The sequence below is a fragment of the Aquarana catesbeiana genome, linkage group LG03 (genome assembly GCF_042186555.1).
Source record: "Aquarana catesbeiana isolate 2022-GZ linkage group LG03, ASM4218655v1, whole genome shotgun sequence".
NCBI classification, from domain to species: Eukaryota; Metazoa; Chordata; class Amphibia; order Anura; family Ranidae; genus Aquarana; species Aquarana catesbeiana.
Window position 1 is genome coordinate 654,792,666 of NC_133326.1, and position 23,246 is coordinate 654,815,911.

Genomic DNA, 23,246 nt, shown 5'->3' on the forward strand with positions numbered 1-23,246 from the left:
AGCGCCAGTACCGCTAACACCCACGCACGCAGCATACACCTCCCTTAGTGGTATAGTATCTGTAAGGATCAATATCTGATCCGATCAGATCTATACTAGCGTCCCCAGCAGTTTAGGGTTCCCAAAAACGCAGTGTTAGCGGGATCAGCCCAGATACCTGCTAGCACCTGCGTTTTGCTCCTCTGCCCGACCCAGCCCAGCCCACCCAAGTGCAGTATCGATCGATCACTGACACTTACAAAACACTAAATGCATAACTGCAGCGTTCGCAGAGTCAGGCCTGATCCCTGCGATCGCTAACAGTTTTTTTTGGTAGTATTTTGGTGAACTGGCAAGCACCAGCCCCAAGCAGCGTCAGGTTAGCGCCAGTAGCACTAACACCCACGCACGCAGCATACACCTCCCTTAGTGGTATAATATCTGATCCGATCAGATCTATACTAGCGTCCCCAGCAGTTTAGGGTTCCCAAAAACGCAGTGTTAGCGGGATCAGCACAGATACCTGCTAGCACCTGCGTTTTGCCCCTCCGCCCGGCCCAGCCCAGCCCACCCAAGTGCAGTATCGATCGATCACTGTCACTTACAAAGACTAAACACATAACTGCAGCGTTCGCAGAGTCAGGCCTGATCCCTGCGATCGCTAACAGTTTTTTTGGTAGCGTTTTGGTGAACTGGCAAGCACCAGCGGCCTAGTACACCCCGGTCGTAGTCAAACCAGCACTGCAGTAACACTTGGTGACGTGGCGAGTCCCATAAGTGCAGTTCAAGCTGGTGAGGTGGCAAGCACAAATAGTGTCCCGCTGCCACCAAAAAGACAAACACAGGCCCGTCGTGCCCATAGTGCCCTTCCTGCTGCATTCGCCAATCCTAATTGGGAACCCACCGCTTCTGCAGCACCCGTACTTCCCCCATTCACATCCCCAACCAAATGCAGTCGGCTGCATGAGAGGCATTTTCTTTATGTCCTCCCGAGTACCCCTACCCAGCGAACACCCCCAAAAAAGATGTTGTGTCTGCCGCAAGCGCGGATATAGACGTGACACCCACTATTATTGTCCCTCCTGTCCTGACAATCCTGGTCTTTGCATTGGTGAATGTTTTGAACGCTACTATGCACTAGTTGAGTATTAGTGTAGGGTACAGCATTCCACAGACTAGGACACACTTTTACAGGGTCTCCCAAGATGCCATCGCATTTTGAGAGACCCGAACCTGGAACCGGTTACAGTTATAAAAGTTAGTTACAAAAAAAGTGTAAAAAAAAAAAAAATATATAAAAAAAAATAGTTGTCGTTTTATTGTTCTCTCTCTCTCTCTATTCTCTCTATTGTTCTGCTCTTTTTTACTGTATTCTATTCTGCAATGTTTTATTGTTATTATGTTTTATCATGTTTGCTTTTCAGGTATGCAATTTTTTATACTTTACCGTTTACTGTGCTTTATTGTTAACCATTTTTTTGTCTTCAGGTACGCCATTCACAACTTTGAGTGGTTATACCAGAATGATGCCTGCAGGTTTAGGTATCATCTTGGTATCATTCTTTTCAGCCAGCGGTCGGCTTTCATGTAAAAGCAATCCTAGCGGCTAATTAGCCTCTAGACTGCTTTTACAAGCCGTGGGAGGGAATGCCCCCCCCCCGTCTTCCGTGTTTTTCTTTGGCTCTCCTGTCTCAACAGGGAACCTGAAAATGCAGCCGGTGATTCAGCCAGCTGACCATAGAGCTGATCAGAGACCAGAGTGGCTCCAAACATCTCTATGGCCTAAGAAACCGGAAGCTACGAGCATTTTATGACATAGAATTCGCCGGATGTAAATAACGCCATTGGGAAATTGGGGAAGCATTTTATCACACCGATCTTGGTGTGGTCAGATGCTTTGAGGGCAGAGGAGAGATCTAGGGTCTAATAGACCCCAATTTTTTCAAAAAAGAGTACCTGTCACTACCTATTGCTATCATAGGGGATATTTACATTCTCCGAGATAACAATAAAAATGATTAAAAAAAAAAAAAATGAAAGGAACAGTTTAAAAATAAGATAAAAAAGCAAAAAAATAATAAAGAAAAAAAAAAAAACACCCCTGTCGCCCCCTGCTCTCGCGCTAAGGCGAACGCAAGCGGCGGTCTGTCGTCAAACGGAAACAGCAATTGCACCATGCATGTGAGGTATCACCGCGAAGGTTAGATCGAGGGCAGTAATTTTTGCAGTAGACCTCCTCTGTAAATCTAAAGTGGTAACCTGTAAAGGCTTTTAAAGGCTTTTAAAAATGTATTTATTTTGTTGCCACTGCACGTTTGTGCGCAATTGTAAAGCATGTCATGTTTGGTATCCATGTACTCGGCCTAAGATCATCTTTTTTATTTCTTCAAACATTTGGGCAATATAGTGTGTTTTAGTGAATTAAAATTTAAAAAAGTGTGTTTTTTTTCCCCAAAAAATGCATTTGAAAAATCGCTGCGCAAATACTGTGTGAAAAAAAAAAAAAATGAAACACCCATCATTTTAATCTGTAGGGCATTTGCTTTAAAAAAAATATATAATGTTTGGGGGTTCAAAGTAATTTTCTTGCAAAAAAAAAATAACTTCTTCATGTAAACAATAAGTGTCAGAAAGGGCTTTGTCTTCAAGTGGTTAGAAGAGTGGGTGATGTGTGACATAAGCTTCTAAATGTTGTGCATAAAATGCCAGGACAGTTCAAAACCCCCCCAAATGACCCCATTATGGAAAGTAGACACCCCAAGCTATTTGCTGAGAGGCATGTCGAGTCCATGGAATATTTTATATTGCGACACAAGTTGCGGGAAAGAGACACTTTTTTTTTTTTTTTTTTTTTTTTGCACAAAATTGTCACTAAATGATATATTGCTCAAACATGCCATGGGAATATGTGAAATTACACCCCAAAATACATTCTGCTGCTTCTCCTGAGTACGGGGATACCACATGTGTGAGACTTTTTGGGTGCCTAGCCGCGTACGGGACCCTGAAAACAAGCACCGCCTTCAGGCTTTCTAAGGGCGTGAATTTTTGATTTCACTCTTCACTGCCTATCACAGTTTCGGAGGCCATGGAATGCCCAGGTGGCACAAAACCCCCCCAAATGACCCCATTTTGGAAAGTAGACACCCCAAGCTATTTGCTGAGAGGTATAGTGAGTATTTTGCAGACCTCACTTTTTGTCACAAAGTTTTGAAAATTGAAAAAAGAAAAAAAAAAAAAGTTTTTTCTTGTCTTTCTTCATTTTCAAAAACAAATGAGAGCTGCAAAATACTCACCATGCCTCTCAGCAAATAGCTTGGGGTGTCTACTTTCCAAAATGGGGTCATTTGGGGGGGTTTTGTGCCACCTGGGCATTCCATGGCCTCCGAAACTGTGATAGGCAGTGAAGAGTGAAATAAAAAATTTTCACCCTTAGAAATCCTGAAGGCGGTGATTGGTTTTCGGGGTCCCGTGCACGGCTAGGCTCCCAAAAAGTCCCACACATGTGGTATCCCCATACTCAGGAGAAGCAGCTAAATGTATTTTGGGGTGCAATTCCACATATGCCCATGGCCTGTGTGAGCAATATATCATTTAGTGACAACTTTGTGCAAAAAAAAAAAAAAAAAAAATGTGTCACTTTCCCGCAACTTGTGTCAAAATATAAAATATTCCATGGACTCAATATGCCTCTCAGCAAATAGCTTGGGGTGTCTACTTTCCAAAATGGGGTCATTTGGGGGGGTTTTGTGCCACCTGGGCATTCCATGGACTCCGAAACTGTGATAGGCAGTGAAGAGTGAAATCATAAATTTACACCCTTAGAAATCCTGAAGGCGGTGATTGGTTTTCGGGGTCCCGTACGCGGCTAGGCTCCCAAAAAGTCCCACACATGTGGTATCCCCATACTCAGGAGAAGCAGCAGAATGTATTTTGGGGTGTAATTTCACATATTCCCATGGCATGTTTGAGCAATATATCATTTAGTGACAATTTTGTGCAAAAAAAAAAAAAATGTGTCTCTTTCCCGCAACTTGTGTCGCAATATAAAATATTCCATGGACTCGACATGCCTCTCAGCAAATAGCTTGGGGTGTCTACTTTCCATAATGGGGTCATTTGGGGGGGTTTTTAACTGTCCTGGCATTTTATGCACAACATTTAAAAGCTTATGTCACACATCACCCACTCTTGTATTTTGGGGTGCAATTCCACATAGGCCCATGGCCTGTGTGAGCAATATATCATTTAGTGACAACTTTTTGTAAATTTTTTTTTTTTTTGTCATTATTCAATCACTTGGGACAAAAAAAAGAAATATTCAATGGGTTCAACATGCCTCTCAGTAATTTCCTTGGGGTGTCTACTTTCCAAAATGGGGTCATTTGGGGGGGTTTTGTACTGCCCTGCCATTTTAGCACCTCAAGAAATGACATAGGCAGTCATAAACTAAAAGCTGTGTAAATTACAGAAAATGTACCCTAGTTTGTAGACGCTATAACTTTTGCGCAAACCAATAAATATACGCTTTCCGTTTATAGCGCAAAAAATAAAAACCGCAGAGGTGATCAAATATCATCAAAAGAAAGCTCTATTTGTGGGAAGAAAAGGACACAAATTTCGTTTGGGTACAGCATTGCATGACCGCGAAATTAGCAGTTAAAGCGACGCAGTGCCAAATTGGAAAAAGTCCTCTGGTCCTTAGGCAGCATAATGGTCCGGGGCTCAAGTGGTTAAGGTGTTGTGTGTCTTTGCCCCATTGTGTACCTCCCAGGTGTGAATTCTCATTGTTAATTGAGTCATGTATTGTTTCTGTCTGTCTGCTCATCTCTTAGAGATGTTATTAAGTTTGTGTCCACTTTACCTTGTTATCAAACCATTGTGGGATGCTATGTGTTCATACTTCTGATAATGTGTAATGTACTTTGTGTATCTAGGTTTGTGGGCTTGGTGCCGAACGGTCTGGGCACCTAGGCTTGTTTAAGTGACTAGTTGTTTAATTTGCTTAATGTTTATGTTGGCTGTTCCTTAGCTATAATTTACGTTTATTCCGGTTTACAGTTTGCATTGAAAGAGATAATGTGATCAGGCTCATCTGATCTTGTGTGCTACTGTATATACGCGAGTATAAGCCGAGTTTTTCAGCACTTTTTTTTTTTTTTTTTTCTCCCGGCGCTGTCCCCATCTGCAGCCTTATTATCTCCTGGGGCTGTCCCCAACTGCAGCCCTTATTATCCCTGGGGCTGTCCCCAACTGCAGCCCTTATTATCCCTGGGGCTGTCCCCAACTGCAGCCTTATTATCTCCCGGGACTGTCCCCATCTGCAGCCCTTATTATCCCCGGCGCTGTCCCCAACTGCAGCCTTATTATCTCCCGGCACTGTCCCCAACTGCAGCCTTATTATCTCCCGGGACTGTCCCCATCTGCAGCCTTATTATCTCCCGGGACTGTCCCCATCTGCAGCCTTATTATCTCCCGGGACTGTCCCCATCTGCAGCCTTATTATCTCCCGGGACTGTCCCCATCTGCAGCCTTATTATCTCCCGGCGCTGTCCCCATCTGCAGCCTTATCTCCCGGCGCTGTCCCCATCTGCAGCCTTATCTCCCGGCGCTGTCCCCATCTGCAGCCTTATCATCTCCCGGCGCTGTCCCCAACTGCAGCCTTATTATCTCCCGGCGCTGTCCCCAACTGCAGCCTTATTATCTCCCGGCGCTGTCCCCAACTGCAGCCTTATTATCTCCCGGCGCTGTCCCCAACTGCAGCCTTATTATCTCCCGGCGCTGTCCCCAACTGCAGCCTTATTATCTCCCGGCGCTGTCCCCAACTGCAGCCTTATTATCTCCCGGCGCTGTCCCCAACTGCAGTCTTATTATCTCCCGGCGCTGTGATATATTCAGTCTACTCGAGGGCCGTGCAGTGTACCAAAGCCCCGCCTCCTCCTCGTCCGTGTTAGGCTGAACACTGACTCACTGCTGGGAAACCGAGTCAATGTTCCGTCACGGAGGACGAGAAGAAGGCGGGGCTTTGGTACACTGCACGGCCGCCGAGTAGACTGAATATATCACAGTGCCCGGAGAGAAGGCTGCAGATGGGGACAGCGCCGGGAGATCATAACGCCGGCACAACGGCAGACGCCGATCAGGTACTTGAGGGTGAGGCTGAGGCATGCAAATGGACACAGTGAGGGAGGCTGAGGCATGCAGATGGACACAGTGAGGGAGGCTGAGGCATGCAAATGGGCACAGTGAGGCATGCAAATGGGCACAGTGAGGCTGCAAATGGGCATTGTTGACCCTCTTTTCCACTAACAGTAGCTGCTGCATTCTCACCCTAGGCTTATAATCGAGTCAATAAGTTTTCCCAGTTTTTTGTGTTAAAAGTAGGTGCCTCGGCTTATATTCGGGTCGGCTTATACTCGAGTATATACGGTATATATTCTGTGTGAATTTACAATATAGAGTTCCAGTTTCTAGTGTAGTGTAGATCTTGGGTGCAATAGTCCGCTATACCTGGTTCTTGGGTCCAGACTGAAGGAAGCTGTATCTTGATGGAGGAACCCAAGCTGGGTGCCAGATGTTCCGTCACAGCGATCTTCTTCGTTGCTCCATCATCACTGCCAGCACCATTACCCAGTCTTCTTCCATGTTCAGCATCTTCAGCCACCTTGATTGGCTGGCCCGCGATGACCTAACTTCCACTCATGTGCATGGAGTTAATTCATCCTGGCATCTAAAGCATGCTTGGTGTACGATTAGAAGAAAATTCTAAATAAAAACAGAATCTTTTATAAGAGAAGAGACCTATTGTGGTAAAAGCTTGTTCACTTGTATTTAAGAAAAAATAAAATAAGTTTTACTTTAACCACTTTAATACCGCCATATATTAAAAGAACAGTATAGCTGTGGATGCCTATTTTCTTGTGTACCGTTTCTAAACAGCGCTACAGAAAAAAGGTAGCAAGTGCACCTGTCGAATAGCTGTGATCAGGCTGACCAGCACAAATCATAGGCTACATGCAGAGAGCCAATCACAGTGGCTTTGTGCCTTGTAACACGTGCGATGGCCAATCACAGCAGTCACAAAGTTCACTAGTTCTGTTTTTGATTTCAGGGCTCCCCTCTCACAAGCAAAAGGGGGTGAATAAATTAATGAATAAAGAGATTGTAGGCAGAAGCATATTCAATGTGGGGGAGTCTAATTATTTTGATTGTGGGCTTGTTTTGTTAACATAGAATTCCAGGCTAAACCTAACTAATCTTAAAAATGCTCCTTCCTAACACCTTTGCTGACTAACCTGTGCAAAAAAGATGTATATCTATTTTCAGACCACTCCAGTCCAGTCACGTGGTCTGGCACCCCTGTGTCAGTCAGCGGCGACTGCAGGGGAGAGGAGGGAGCACCGACAATAGATGGGCCATAGGAGCCTATGCGTGATGTCCGCGCTTCCAGTCATTCTAATCATTATTGAGGTGCTCTCTCTCCTCTCCCCTGTAGTTACCACTGGCTGACACAGGGGAGATCACGTGACTGGACCGGCGCGGCCTGAAATAAATGCTGTGGTAATTCCAGTGACCCCAGATTAAACCAGTGAGCATGTGACTAATTGAAATATAAATTCAAACAGTGGTCACCATATATAAATACACATACACTATATTACCAAAAGTATTGGGACACCTGCCTTTACACGCTCGTGAACTTTAATTGCATCTTAGTGTGTCTATGGGAATGTTTTACCATTCTTCCAGAAGCGCATTTGTGAGGTCAGGCACTGATGTTGGATGAGAAGGCCTGGCTCACAGTCTCCGCTCAAATTAATCCCAAAGGTTTTCTATCGGATTGAGGTCAGGACTCAAATCAAGGTCCATATTCATGTTGGAACAGGAAGGGGCCATTGCCAAATTGTTCCCATAAAGTTGGGAGCATGAAATTGTCCAAAATGTCTTGGTATGCTGATGTTAAGAGTTCTTCTCACTGGAACTAAGGGGCCTGCCCAACCCCTGAAAAACAACCCCACACCATAAACCCCCCTACACCAAATGATTCGGAGGGGTGGCCCAATACTTTTGGCAATACAATGTGGGTGAACGTGTTTTGGGTGGAGGAACTTGACTGGCCTGCACAGAGTGCTGACCTCAACCCTATAGAACACCTTTGGGATGAATTCGAGTGGAGACCGCGAGCCAGGCCTTCTTGTCCACATCAGTGCCTGATCTCACAAATGTGCTTCTGGAAGAATGGTCAACTCCATATTGAACCCTACAGACTAAGACTGGGATGCCATTAAAGTTCATGTGCGTGTAAAGGCAGGCGTCACAATACTTTTGACAATATAGTGTGTAATTCAAATAATATGCACAGAAAATGTAAAGTCCAAAACAAAAATATAGTTGTGCAAGTGAAGAAAATGTGACCACGTCCACCAAGGAAAAATACTGGAAATTAAGGTATCCGAAGATGGCTAAAGGAGCCTCCACCAGAGGACAAAATGCAAGCTTACCAGATGGTAATGACTTTCTAACTAAAAGGTCAAAATAAGCATCAACACAGTTGTTTCACAGGAGTCCCCTTTTTATATGCTCCACAGAAGATTGGATTCCACTCTGGTTCCCTTCAGCAATGCTTGACTAGAATATCCTTATTTAACCATCCATCCACATAACTTATACAGGGAATAAAAGCAGAAAGCCCCACATAGTGTAAAACCGTAGAATAAATCTTTTATTATAAAATAGTATTACATTCACTTTTAATATGTTGCAATTGCGCTTAAAAATACTCTTCGGCCAATAAGATAATGGTTTCCAGAGGACAGTCCCGCGATGGTGTCAACAGCAGGCTCTGACCTACGCGTTTCGTCACACCTGATGGCTTCCGGGGCACGTATATACATCTTTCTTACACAGGCTAGTCAGCACCACTTCCATACCAGGCACTTGTACACCTTCCTACCCAGACCAATTTTCAGCTTTCAGCGCTTTTGCACTTTGAATGACAATTACGCTGTCATGCTACACTGTACCCAAACAAAATTTTTTTTTATCATTTTGTTCCCACAAATAGAGCTTTCTTTTGGTGGTATTTGATCACCTCTGGGATTTTCTGCTAAACAAATTAAAAAAAAGACCGTACATTTTGAAAAAAAAAAATTTTTTCTTGTTACAAAACTTTGTGTATAAGTAAGTTTTTTTTTTTTTTTTTTTTTTTTTTTCGCCTTCACTGATGGGGCTGCACTGATAAGGCGGCACTGAGGATGGGCATTACTATGCGGCACTAATGGGCACTGATAGGCGCCATGGATGGGCACTGATAGGTGGCACTGATGTACACTAATGGATGGTACTGATGGGCATCACTGATTGGCAGGCATTATTGTTTGGCACTGATTGGCATCCATTGTGAGCACTGATTGGCATCCCCGGTGGCCATGGCTGGCATACATGGTGGTGACTAGTGGTGGGCATCCCTGGTGGTCATGGTGGTGTCCCTGGTGGTCCAGTGTGGGCATCCTCGGGGGGGGGGGGGGGCACTGCGCTGATAATCAGCACAGACCCCCCCCCCCCCCCCTGTCAGAGGAGCAGCCAATCGGCTCTCCTCTACTTGTGTTTTACAGACGCGAGTGAGGAAAAGCCAATCAACGGCTCTTCCTGTTTACACTGATCAGCTGTGATTAGACACGGCTGATCACGTGGTAAAGAGTCTCCGTCAGAGACTCTTTACCTAGATCAGAGTTGCGGTGTGTCAGACTGACACACCGCAACAACGATCGCTGTGATGCATGCCCCCGGGGGGCATGCTGTGGTTTGATATCCCAGCGACGTCATATGACGTTCGGTGAGGATATCGCAACTACTTTACCAACGTCATATTGCTATATGGCGAGCAGCAAGTGGTTAAGATTGTCACCGTTCAGCCGACAATTTTCCACTTGGCTTCTTTGATTTTTCAGTTGTTTAATCACCTAGATTGTGCAATGTCATCACATTCTAACATTATATGCTATCATTTCTGCAGAGAGGGTCACTGTGTATGTCTGGATCCCGGGACAGAAATGTAATCCTTTGGGACCTGAAACAACTGGGGAAAAAACAGGAAAAAGTAAAAGGCAAGATGCTGGGAACCACAAAAACAGGAACACACAAGGTAAAGCTGCCTGTCCTACCACTTTTATACACTATAGGGAGCACCAAAAGCCTAATAGATTTTGTCACAGCTCTTAAACTGTTTTTTAACATTGTGCTAAATTGAGCACAGGAAAGTAAGCTTTCTGCCTTTTGAATGTTCTAGGGGTGGGCCTGGTCCCTTGCCGCCTGTGACAATCGTGTCTGCTCGGGCTCCTGGGATAGCACCATGAAGATATGGGACATAGCAGCAGATGGACAACAGGTTGGAGAGATCCGGTATGAAGGTTTTTTTTTTTTTTTTTTTTTTAAAAAACATAGAAGCAAATTAATCATATAGTATATGTAGCTCAATCACAAGTGATTCATAAGGGTGTGAACAAAACGATCAATGTGTACCTTTTTTTTTTTTTTTTTTTTTAATTTTTTTTGCCTCAATCAACTTGGGCCAATCGATACTGTCACTATTTGTTGCTTATTACGACAGATAGTGTTAGCTACATACATTATACAGTGCTGTGTTCCAGCAGTGGTAGAGGAACTCTCCTTCTGCTGCCAGAAAAAACTTTTTGCTCAGGCCGAGCCATTCACGGGAAGCATTGTGTTCTTCTTTAACCACTTCAGCCCCGGAAGGATTTACCCCCTTAAGACCAGGCCATTTTTTGCGATACTGCACTGCGTTACTTTAACTGACAATTGCACGGGCGTGCGATGATGTGAAAGGTAATACCCCTTGGTAGGTACACTTCTGCTGGCCAGCCTCCTTTCAACCTGTAAAGAATGTACGAGCACTCGGAAATAAGACATCAAGACATGTGTGGTCTTTCAGTCTGTATTCAAATTGAGACCAGTCAGGACAGCTTATATACATTTCAAAAAGGGGATGTGACATTAGTCCCCCAGACTAACTAAAATATACAAAGAATATTTTCGAGCAATGATCAATAAATGTATACGTCATAGGAAATAGTAGTAGCTCAAGTAATGACAATCTGAAGTGATAAACAGGGTGTATATACGTAAAGGGAAACAGATGTATACATAACAAGAAAAACTAACTCGGGAAAGAGAACCCAGAATTAAGCAGAAATAACAGGAAAATGCAAATATTCTCAGGCTCTAGATAACAATGCGAGGAAGCTTACATCCTCAAACACAGAAATATCTGCGTTACAAAAACAGAGCATTTCAGCAGAATTAGAAGTTAAAGTCTAACTCAAAAAAATCAATTAAGCATGACTATATAACATTTAAAAAAAAGCATAATTCTTACAATCCCTCTCATTTTGTCAAAAAGTGACAATTATAAATCTTGTCTCCAATATGCATCATCTTGTGTTGCCTATCTTTACAAGAAAATATATAAAGAGAAGAAGCAATAAACACATTAAGATTAACATTCTGGCTTTTCTAAACCATCTTAATACAGACCCAAAAAAAATCTCCAAAACTTTCCAAACCCTTAAAAGGATTCCACCCATCATTAACAATTTTCCTGGCTTCTGCCTGAAGTCCTGCTACCTCCCTACGATGCTGATTAATTACTTCATAATAATCAGGCACTTCTATACTTATTATAAATCCATGTACAACACTCGTAATCTTCTGTTACTTCAGAGACCAGCAAGTGCAGCTCCCATTGATTCAATTGCTAGCTCATGTAGCTTTAACCATTTCCGTAAGGCCCTTTGTTCCCAATTAAGCAGAGCAATGTCACCTGACGTTTTATTTAATACCTCATCCATTATAATTGAATACTTGTTTAATCTTTTCATTACTTCAATTCCCATGATGGACACCATATCATGTCTCCTTTCTTAAAGAGTTTCCTCCTATTTACATGTTTAAGGGGATATTTTGGATGCTAACTTGCTTTTAATACATGGTAATTCCCACTCCCAATTATCTCCATAACTGGAACCAGAGAGGCAAGATAGCACCATCCTTTCTCTTGTATAGGGATCCATGGGTAACATACCTTACCACAAGGGATAAACTATTACTTAATGTGAAAGGACGCAGGCCCCCAGCGTCTTTTTGTACTTGGTCCGAATAACTGGATAGAGTAAGTATTGAGAAAACCTTACCAGTTGAATGATGTAGTGGGTGTGTTTCATTCATTAGGGACCAAAGTGTGGCATTCTTTGCTAGAAACGTTAAACATAGAAGATAGGTTTGGGCTTAAAGATATGTTAAGCTGTGATTTATGACACATTTCCTCTCTCCTATTTGACTCATTTGCTAGTCTAAAACACCAGCTTGGTGGGTAAATTTGAGCGATTATAGGAAAGGATATTGATTAATTTCCCTGGACTCCTGATATGTCTTACATACTTGCTGCGAGGGTGTCATTCAAAAAAGAAGTGATGTTCACCGGCATAGCCAGTAAAGGAATCCTCATTGTATTTAGATATAATTTACTGCAAACCCAACATTTATCATACCCTGACTTTTGTGCATAGCTATATTTGATTTGTAACCACAACATCTTATCAGTAAGAGATGTGGTATCTAATGATGTTAAATCACTTGCTTGTCAATAGTGAGTCCCATTGTGTTGCACAGTACTTGGACAGAAAGGTAAGTCTTGTGGATGATAACAGGTTCTAATCACCCATACCGGCAAAAAAACGGTCAGTGAGAGAAAGACTAGCAATAGGAAGAATGTCCAAGATGTCTGGGGACTGAGAATCGACATCTTGCCCTGTGTCTTCTGATTCATCTACTTCAGGGATTTCTCCACCTACTTCTCCCTCTTTTATCTGTGCCTTGTATCCTAGGATCTTCTGGGACCTTTTTTACCCTCGAAGCATGGATCCAGGCTTTAGAATCAGCCATTAGGATTGCGGTTCTTGTTACAGCAGTCACCACGGTTGGCTACCCATACAGTGGATCCGTAACCTTGTGCTTGTAGAGTGCTTTAACCACTACTCGGTCTCCTGGTTTAAAGGGATGTGTCGGTTCCTGTGAAGGAATAGGAAAAAGAGACACATCACCGTAGATGCCATTCAAAAGCCGCATAAGATTCACAACATATTCTTCCTGAATCAGCTCCAAATCACTTGGCATTAATACCATTGGACCTTTTGTCCAAGGTGTGGGAAAGGGTCTTCCCATCAAAAGGAGACATTTTCAGTAGTTTTGTCAGGAGTCATCCTTATTTCCGCCGGTACTCCTGGCAATTATGCCTCCCACCTAACATAAGTGCCTCCTGTTGCGTTTCGCAATTTTTCTTTAGCTGTACGGTTGGTTCATTCTTTCCACTACCCCTGAACTCTGAGGATAGTATGGAATATGAAACTTCCAATTAATCACCATTAATTTAGCAATATGTTGCAAAATCTTAAAAGTGAATGCAGGACCTTTGTCCGACTCAATAGTTAATGGCCAACCCCACCTTGGGATTATTTCTTTACACAACATTTTGGCTACTGTGCGTGCGTCCTCATTATGGGGTTCAAAAGCTTCTGGCCACTTACTAAATTTATCTACTATAACTAGCAGATATTTTGTTCTGTTCCTGCTACCTAGGCATGTGTGTGTGAAATCAATCTGCAATTCTTGAAATGGACCTTGGGGTGGTGGCAAATGATGATGTTTCCCATGTTGAGCACCCTGTGTATTGTTCCTAATACATGTTATGTATTTTCTTCAATTCTTGTGTTAACTGTTGTCCTCTGTGTCCTATACCATGAAACTGCGCTATAATGATAGGTGCACTATGTTGAGGTATGCCTATGATCCCCTCTTTTGTCATGAGACCATTTTTGGTCTAAGGACAAACCTTTCTTTTTCCAGTATTCTACATCTTCCTCAGTAGCTGGGTACTGTAGTTCTTTCAACAACTGGTGTTCTGGAACTGTGGGTGGCTCTAAAAGGACAAAGGTAGGATTTCTTGGGGCAAGGGAACCTACAAAGGCAACAAAAGCAACTTCTTTGGCGATTTTTATCAGCCAAAGCATTACCTAGGGCAACAGGGTCATTAGAATTTGTGTGTGCTTTTTTAGATTTTATTTTTTATTCACAATAACATTTTTATTGAAGCAAAATTTAGAGTTTCATAGTTATACAAACCATTCTTTTTTTTTTTTTGTATATAACATAACATTAGAAATAAAGATTTACAGATATGCATTATATCTTAAAACTATTGATGTTTGAGTGCATTTCTTTCATTTAACGGGGTTACATGTCCGAGGACCACTACTGTATAGGTTTCATGCCAAGAAAAATGTTGCATAACTTGAAAACTGCTATTATTATATTAGAGTTATGGTTTATGTAACCTGACACGGTTACGAAAAAAATAGATAGAGAAGTAGTGTATAGGAGGGAAAAGGAAAGATAGAAAAAAGATTCAGTTAGGCTATGATGCTGCTAAGTATCGGTCAGCCTTCTTGTAGCCACCAAAGCTTTATATTCTTTGGAGTATTTGAATATAACCCATACGCTCCACAGTTTGTTATATTTCTCTGTATTTTAATGTGCTATGGCCCTAATTTCCTCCATGCCATATATATCGCGAACATTAAGGAGCCATTCTTTGATTGTGGGCCTTTTTGTGGTTTTCCAATGTCTGGGGATTAAGGCGTTCACGGCTGAAAGTAAAAATCGAGTTAGTGATCGCTTGTATCTATATGTCATTGGGCCATTAGATATATGTAAGAAGCAGCAAGCTGCCGTTAATGGGATTGAGATATCTATAATGTGTTTGATAATGTCACAAACCTTTTGCCAGAATGGGCGTATCAAGTCGCACTCCCACCATATATGTTGCGCAGTACCTTTTGCCCCAATGCATCTCCAGCATAAATCCGAAGCCATTGGAAACCATTTATGGAGTTTGAAAGGTGTATTGTACCAATTTCTTAAAAGTTTATAGGAGGTTTTGTGGATACGTGTGCTAATTGAACATTTGTGCACAAACACTCATGCATCCAACCATTGATCCTCATTGAACGCAGTAATTAAAGCCTCTTCCCAAAACCTTTTGTGTTTATTTAGTTCAGTGTAGCCTGGAGATTGTAACCAGGTATATGCCAAAGAGATAGTTAGTTAGTTTGTTTTTTTGTTTTTTTTTTTTGTTTTTTTTTTCCAGCTTTTAGCCATACCTCTTCAAGTGGTGACAAGAGCCTAATGAAGTGTTTACATCTATTGGTGTTGGAGATAAACTATATATTTGTTAGTATTCCCAGTGTGACAGTGCATTCTGTTCTCTTTCTCTATTCTAATAGCGATTTCACCCTGCCATTCGCAAAACAGTGCATCGCTAGTAAGAATTTCGCCTAGTCCTCTTTCTTTTCTAGTCGTATTTTTAGGCCTGGTGGGAATTCTGGAGGCCCGGAGATGAGGTCAATCCAGTATCTTTAATAATTTTCTGTGTAATTTTGAGCATGGCTCCTATTATTGGATGTTTTTTTTAGTTGTGTATGGCATGCTTTCCAGGAGATTCATGGTGTGTATACTATTGGACTAGGCCCTATACTATCCTCCAGGCTTACCCGGTCCTTATTGTCTGCATTACCATTCCAATCAACTATGCGATTAAGATGTGAGGCATAATAATAATTTCTGAAATTTGGGAAGCCCATGCCTCCATTGTGTTTAGCTTTAGTAAGTAGCGCAAGATTGATACGCGGGTTTTTGGATGCCCAGAGGAATCTCCTAGTCATGAAGTTCAGTGCTTGGAAGAAGCTCAATGGCAGCAGGACCAGTAGAGTCTGGAAGAAGTACAGAATTCTAGGCAGGATTGTCATTTTTATTATGGCTGCCCTACCAAACCAAGAAAAGTATTTTTAGGGACCATTTCTCCAAATCTTTGTTAATATTTTGAAGCAATGGTATAAAATTTTTCTTATAGATTGATTCTATTTTTGGAGTGAGCCAGATCCCTAAATATTTGATGGCCTTGTCACATTTAAATGCGCATTTATGTTTAGTGGTAGATAGGATGTTATCTGTTAGTGTTAAATTCAACGCTTCGGATTTTGTATAGTTTATTTTGAAGTTAGAGAAATAGTTAGTGTGTGTGTGTGTGTGTGTGTGTGTGTGTGAAGATTTTACATAAATTGGGCAATGAGATATGTGGTTGGGTGATGAAAAACAAGAGGTCATTGGCATATGCTGTGGATTTATGTTTTGGTTCCTCCCTGAAATCCCTGTATTGATGGGGAATTATTCACTGTACGAATTAATGGTTCAAGGGTAAGGATGAAGAGTAGTGGTGATAGAGTACACCCTTGCCATGTTCCGTTACTAATTGTCACCGTGTCTGATAATGTACCATTGACCTTAATTCTCGCTGTAGGATTGTGATATATTGTTGAAATCCATGACAACGTATGGGGCAGCAATCCAGTATGGTTACACGTCACATGCAGATAGTCCCACGACACGCAATCAAAGGCTTTCTCTGCATTAGTGGAGAGAAGCGTGCCTTCAAAGAGGCCTGAGTGTGCTTTGTGTATTAGGGTTAGGGCTTTTGTCACATTGTCCCTAGCTTCTCTACCCGGCATAAAGCCTACCTATTCTGGCCCGATCAATAGGTGTAGTAGCGGCCGCAAGCGGTTTGCCAGAATTTTTGTGAATAGTTTTAAATCCTATATTAAGAAGTGAGATTGGTCTATAATTGGAGCATTCCAATGGGTCATTCTTTTGGCTTAGGTAATACTGTGACATGTGCTCTCAGGAAATCTTCTGGTATTTCTCTAGGATCTTTTAGGTAGTTCAGGGATTTCAGGAGGTATCAAGAGTGATGGGAAGGCTTTGTAATAATGTGCAGTGAAACCATCTGGGCCTGGGCTTTTTCCTGGCTTGAGTGATGTAATGATTTGTAATAAATCCTCTTCTGTTATTGGTATTTCTAACTGCTGTGCATCATGTTCTTCCAGTACAGGTAACCCGCTATTCATAAGGAATTGTTTAAGCAGTTGAGAACGTGTTCCTAATAATTTGGCTGGTTTGTGTGGTTATGGTAAATTGTACTGTTCAGTATAATATTTTTTCATTGTCATGAATTAATTGATTGTTTTGTTTTTATTTTTTATAGCCGATATATTATTAGATGTTATACCTCTTTCAGTGCTCTCGCAAGGAATTTTCCAGTTTTATCACTATGTTCATAAAAAAAGCCCCTTTTTAGGAAGAGTATTCTCTGCGCTTTCAGGTTTAGCACTGACTGCAGCCTTTTGCGTAGCGCTAATAATTAGTTGGCTACTTCAGCAGTCAAAGATTGTTTATGTTGAGCTTCTAGATTGCAAATTTTAGCTACCAGCTCATGCAATTCCCTCTCAGCTTCCCGTTTTTTTTCCTGGCTCCCATTCTAACAAATTCCCCTCTGATCACACATTTATGAGCTGCCCATATGATCAGTGGGGAGAGCTCTTCCGATGCATTTTAAATGTAATAAGATTTTATTGCTTCCGATATTTGCGTGTGATGCCGTGCATCAGTGAGCAAGGATAGATTCAGTCTCCACATGCTATTTTTTTTGGTTCAGTCTCCACATGCTGTCTCTGCCCGTAGGGTGAACTGTGCGCCAAGTATCCAGTAGTGTGAGAGAAGTCAATAGCGTTCATTTTTCTTAGGTTTTTTTGTATGGCAAACTAGAGGTGCCATCTGATGTGTCCTGGGATGGGTTCAGCTGTAAATTAAAGACCCCACCTAAGATGATACATCCCTGAGCAAAACCCTTCAATTCCTCAACCACATGTTGACAGAATGATACTTGAGCCGAGTTTAGGAAATTGTCAGAAACCATGAAATCAGGCCGAGACAGAAGTACAGTTGAATTAAATCACACTTGTTTAACCGCTTCAGCCCCGGAAGATTTTACCCCCTTCCTGACCAGAGCACTTTTTGCGATTTGGCACTGCGTCGCTTTAACTGACAATTGCGCGGTCGTGCGACATTGTACCCAAACAAAGTTGACGTCCTTTTTTTCCCAGAAATAGAGCTTTCTTTTGGTGGTATTTGGTCATCTCTGTGGATGTTATTTTTTGTGCTATAAACACAAAAAGAGTGACAATTTTGAAAAAAAACGCAATATTTTGTACTTTTTGCTATAATATCCCCATTTTTTTTTTTTTTTTTTAAAGCTAATTTTTTCTTAGTTTAGGCCGATAGGTATTCTTCTACATATTTTTAGTAAAAAAAAAATCTCAATAAGCTTATATTGATTAGTTTGCGTAAAAGTTATAGTGTGTACAAAATAGGGTATAGATTTATAGCATTTTTATTATTATTTAGTTTTTTACTAGTAATGGCGGCGATCTGCGACTTTGCCATGACTGCGACATTATGGCGGACACATCGGACAATTTTTGACACATTTTTGGATCCATTGGCATTAATACAGCGATCAGTGCTATAAAAATGCATTGATTACTGTAAAAATGTCACTGGCAGTGAAGGGGTTAACACTATATGGGTGATCAAGGGGTTAATTGTGTTCCCTAATGTGTGTTCTAACTGAAGGGGGGAGGGGACTGACTAGGGGAGATGACAGATTGCTGTTCATACTGGTCGGCAAGCAGTTAATAATAAAAGTAAAAAGAACAAACTTAGTCAAAACATAGCCAAAGTTCAGTAACCAGAACGGATAGTCAGCCAAGCCAGAAGTCAGGGATCAATGTAGTGGAACAGCAAGCAGGATCTGGAGCCCAGAAGGGATGTCAGCAAAGCAAGTCTTGAACAGGATCGCAGGAGATCCTTGTTGCATGTTGACCAAGGTGAAGGCAGAGAACTTCTGGACTGGACGGCTTAAGTAGGCAGGACTGACGAGCAGGATCATCAACAGCTGAGTAACTGTGGAGAGATAGGAGCTCGCAATTAGCTGACCCCGGCCAAGGTGATAAGTGTCCCTGCCCACTGACCTTTAAGAAACAGGAATCTCCCATTTGAATTGGCGTATTTCTGTGAAATGACCAATCCTGCATTTTTATGGAGCATAATAGATACCTCTTTAGATTTGGAGTGGGGATTTGTGGAATGAAAGTTCTGGGTATAATGTTTATCTTCAAGTTTTTGAATGGGTTTCTTGTAAAAATATTACATTTGGTTTAATTTTCTTTATTTCCTTAAGTAGAGAGGTAAGTTTTTCTTGTGTGTGTTTAGTCCTCTCACATTATGCAAGACCAGGAAAGGTCTTTTATCAAGCGTAGAATAGGCCATTTCAGAATTTTATTTACTTTTCTAGGACTACTCCCTCTGTTTCTGATCGGGGAAATATATGGAGATGGATTAGATCTCAGCAGCCTCAGGTGAAGGATAAAGGTATAGAGAAAAAAAGGAAAGAGAATACAGTTATGGGAAGCTTGTATTTATGTGGCCTAGTAAGTGGCTTTCAATTAGAGTGAGCATGTGCTATTCCGAAGTACCTAAGCCCTTGATGAGAGACAATAGAACAGAAGAAGAAAGTTGGAGTATATGTCTCCAGACAACAACCTTGAGAGAGAAAAGAGTGATTACTTCCTCAGCTGTATAGCAGGCCGTAATCCACTTATAGAAGCAGTTGGAGGCGACACAGCAGAAATATAAGGAGGTGTATATATCCAAATATTGTTGTGTCAACCGTATTTATATCAGGAGCTTCTCCATGATACTTCCCGCGGCCTCTATATTAAAGCACTCATAAGGAGCATATGTGGCCCTTCCAGCCCTAAATAATCTAAACTTACATTTTTCATAAACAAGTGTTCAGAACGTTTTTATCATAAAACAAATGAAGGACAATGACCATAAGAATAGTGGTGACTAATGGCTTGGATAGCCCAATCGAACTATGATCAGAGTATCTAGATTAACTTGGTCACGGATCTTGTGGACAGATTACTGGGAGGGGCTGGGGAAGACCCGGCTGTCATGGTGCACGTTGGCACCAATGACAAAGTCAGAGGCAGATGGAGTGTCCTAAAGAACGATTTTAGGGACTTAGGAGCTAAATTGAGGAAAAGGACCTCCAAGGTAGTGTTCTCAGGAATACTACCGGTACATCGAGCCACACCAGAAAGGCAGAGGGAGATTAGGGAAGTAAACAAGTGGCTGAAGAGCTGGTGTAGTAAGGAGGGGTTTGGGTTCCTGGAGGACTGGGCCGACTTCTCAGTCGGTAACCGGTACTATAGAAGGGACGGACTGCACCTAAATGAGGAGGGTGCAGATCTGCTGGGAATGAAGATGGCCAAAAAGTTAGAGGGGTTTTTAAACTAGGCGATGGGGGGGAGGGTCCAGAGACAGTGATAGCCAGCGCGGAAGATATTCCAGAGGGTAGTATTGGGGGCATTAGTGGTAGGTTAACCAAAGCACAAAAACACAAGGTGAGTATAGTAGCAAGTCCTAGTTGCAATCTTGAAACACCCAATACGAGGACAATATGCGACCAGTCTAAACTATGTGGCATGTTCACCAATGCCAGGAGCATGGCGGACAAGATGGGTGAACTAGAGATACTGTTGTACAAGGAGGATTTGGATTTTGTGGGAATTTCAGAGACCTGGTTCAACAGCTCTCATGATTGGCTGGCAAACATTCAAGGGTATACCCTATACCGCAAGGATAGAGAAGGTAAAAAAGGGGGAGGGGTATGCCTATATATCAAGAATAATGTACAAGTGAGTGTGAGAGATGACATCACTGAGGGGGCTAGGGAGGAGGTGGAATCTTTATGGGTAGAGCTCCAAAGGGATGAAGCTAAGGGGAAAATAATACTGGGAGTATGCTATAGGCCCCCAAACCTGAGGGAGGAAGTGGAGACGGATCTCCTATCACAAATTGGATTAGCAGCAAGGATGGGAAGTGTTATCATAATGGGGGATTTTAATTATCCAGACATAGACTGGGCGGAGGGAACCGCGCATTCATTTAAGGCTTGCCAGTTCCTTAGTGTCTTGCAGGACAATTTTATGGGTCAGATGGTAGACGCACCAACTAGAAATAAAACATTACTAGATCTACTGATTACCAACAATACAGACCTGATAACAGATGTGGTAATACGGGGCAATTTAGGTAACAGCGATCACAGGTCAATTAGTTTCAGTATAAATCACACAAATAGGAAACATGAAGGGAACACAAAGACACTGAATTTCAAAAGAGCCAACTTCCCTAAACTACAAACCTTGCTAAAAGGCATAAATTGTGATAAAATATTAGGAACAAAGAATACGGAGGAGAGATGGGTTTGCTTTAAGAGCATATTAAATAAAGGCATTAGCCAATGTATCCCATTGGGTAATAAATTTAAAAGAGCGAACAAACATCCTGGATGGCTTAACTCCAATGTAAAAATGCATATAAAAGCAAAGGAGAAGGCCTTCAAAAAATACAAGGTTGAGGGATCATCCTCAGCATTCAGAATTTATAAAGAATGCAATAAGAAATGTAAGGGTGCAATTAGGATGGCTAAGATAGAACATGAAAGACACATAGCGGAGGAGAGCAAAAGAAATCCCAAGAAATTCTTTAAGTGTGTAAACAGTAAAAAAGGGAGGACAGACCATATTGGCCCCATAAAGAATGAGGAAGGACATCTGGTTACAAAGGATGGGGAGATGGCAAAGGTATTGAATTTATTCTTCTCCTCAGTCTTCACAAGTGAATCGGGGGGCTTCAGTAACCAAAACTGCAGTGTTTATCCTCATGACACATCACAGAAAGCACCTACATGGTTAACAGAGGACGGAGTTAAAATTAGACTTGAGAAACTTAACATTAATAAATCACCGGGACCAGATGGCTTGCATCCGAGGGTACTTAGGGAACTCAGTCAGGTGATTGCCAGACCGTTGTTCCTAATATTTACAGACAGTCTATTGACTGGAATGGTACCAGCTGATTGGAGAAAAGCCAATGTAGCACCAATATTTAAAAAGGGCCCAAAAAACATCCCTGGGAATTACAGACCAGTTAGCCTAACATCAATAGTATGTAAACTCTTGGAGGGGATGATAAGGGACTATATACAAGATTTTAGTAATAAGAATGATTTCATTAGCAGTAATCAGCATGGATTAATGAAGAATCGTTCTTGCCAAACCAATCTATTAACCTTCTATGAGGAGGTGAGTTGCCATCTAGATAAAGGAAGGCCCGTAGACGTGGTGTATCTGGATTTTGCAAAAGCATTTGACACAGTTCCCCATAAACGTTTACTGTACAAAATAAGGTGCGTTGGCATGGACCATAGGGTGAGTACATGGATTGAAAACTGGCTACAAGGGCGTGTTCAGAGGGTGGTGATAAATGGGGAGTACTCAGAATGGTCAGGGGTGGGTAGTGGGGTTCCCCAGGGTTCTGTGCTGGGACCAATCCTATTTAATTTGTTCATAAACGACCTGGAGGATGGGATAAAGAGTTCAATCTCTGTATTTGCAGACGATACTAAGCTAAGCAGGGCAATAACTTCTCTGCAGGATGTGGAAATCTTGCAAAAAGACCTGAACAAATTAATGGGGTGGGCGACTACATGGCAAATGAGGTTCAATGTAGAAAAATGTAAAATAATGCATTTGGGTGGTAAAAATATGAATGCAATCTATACACTGGGGGGAGAACCTCTGGGGGAATCTAGGATGGAAAAGGACCTGGGGGTCCTAGTGGATGATAGGCTCAGCAATGGCATGCAATGCCAAGCTGCTGCTAATAAAGCAAACAGAATATTGGCATGCATTAAAAGGGGGATCAACTCCAGAGATAAAACGATAATTCTCCCGCTCTACAAGACTCTGGTCCGGCCGCACCTGGAGTATGCTGTCCAGTTCTGGGCACCAGTCCTCAGGAGGGGACGTACTGGAAATGGAGCGAGTACAAAGAAGGGCAACAAAGCTAATAAAGGGTCTGGAGGATCTTAGTTATGAGGAAAGGTTGCAAGCACTGAACTTATTCTCTCTGGAGAAGAGACGCTTGAGAGGGGATATGATTTCAATTTACAAATACTGTACTGGTGACCCCACAATAGGGATAAAACTTTTTCGCAGAAGAGAGTTTAATAAGACTCGTGGCCACTCATTACAATTAGAAGAAAAGAGGTTTAACCTTAAACTACGTAGAGGGTTCTTTACTGTAAGAGCGGTAAGGATGTGGAATTCCCTTCCACAGGCGGTGGTCTCAGCGGGGAGCATTGATAGCTTCAAGAAACTATTAGATAA

The 23,246-nt window shown here is 42.1% G+C and overlaps 1 protein-coding gene across 1 annotated transcript in view; it reads left to right on the forward strand.

Annotated features, from left to right (window-relative positions):
* FBXW9 (F-box and WD repeat domain containing 9) overlaps window positions 1-23,246 on the forward strand; it is a gene marked incomplete in the record, with an annotated part of 85,705 nt that overhangs the window by 12,202 nt on the left and 50,257 nt on the right. The window contains 2 exon segments of the mRNA XM_073622723.1: window positions 9,995-10,123; window positions 10,268-10,380. Coding sequence (XP_073478824.1) covers window positions 9,995-10,123; window positions 10,268-10,380 — 242 coding nt within the window.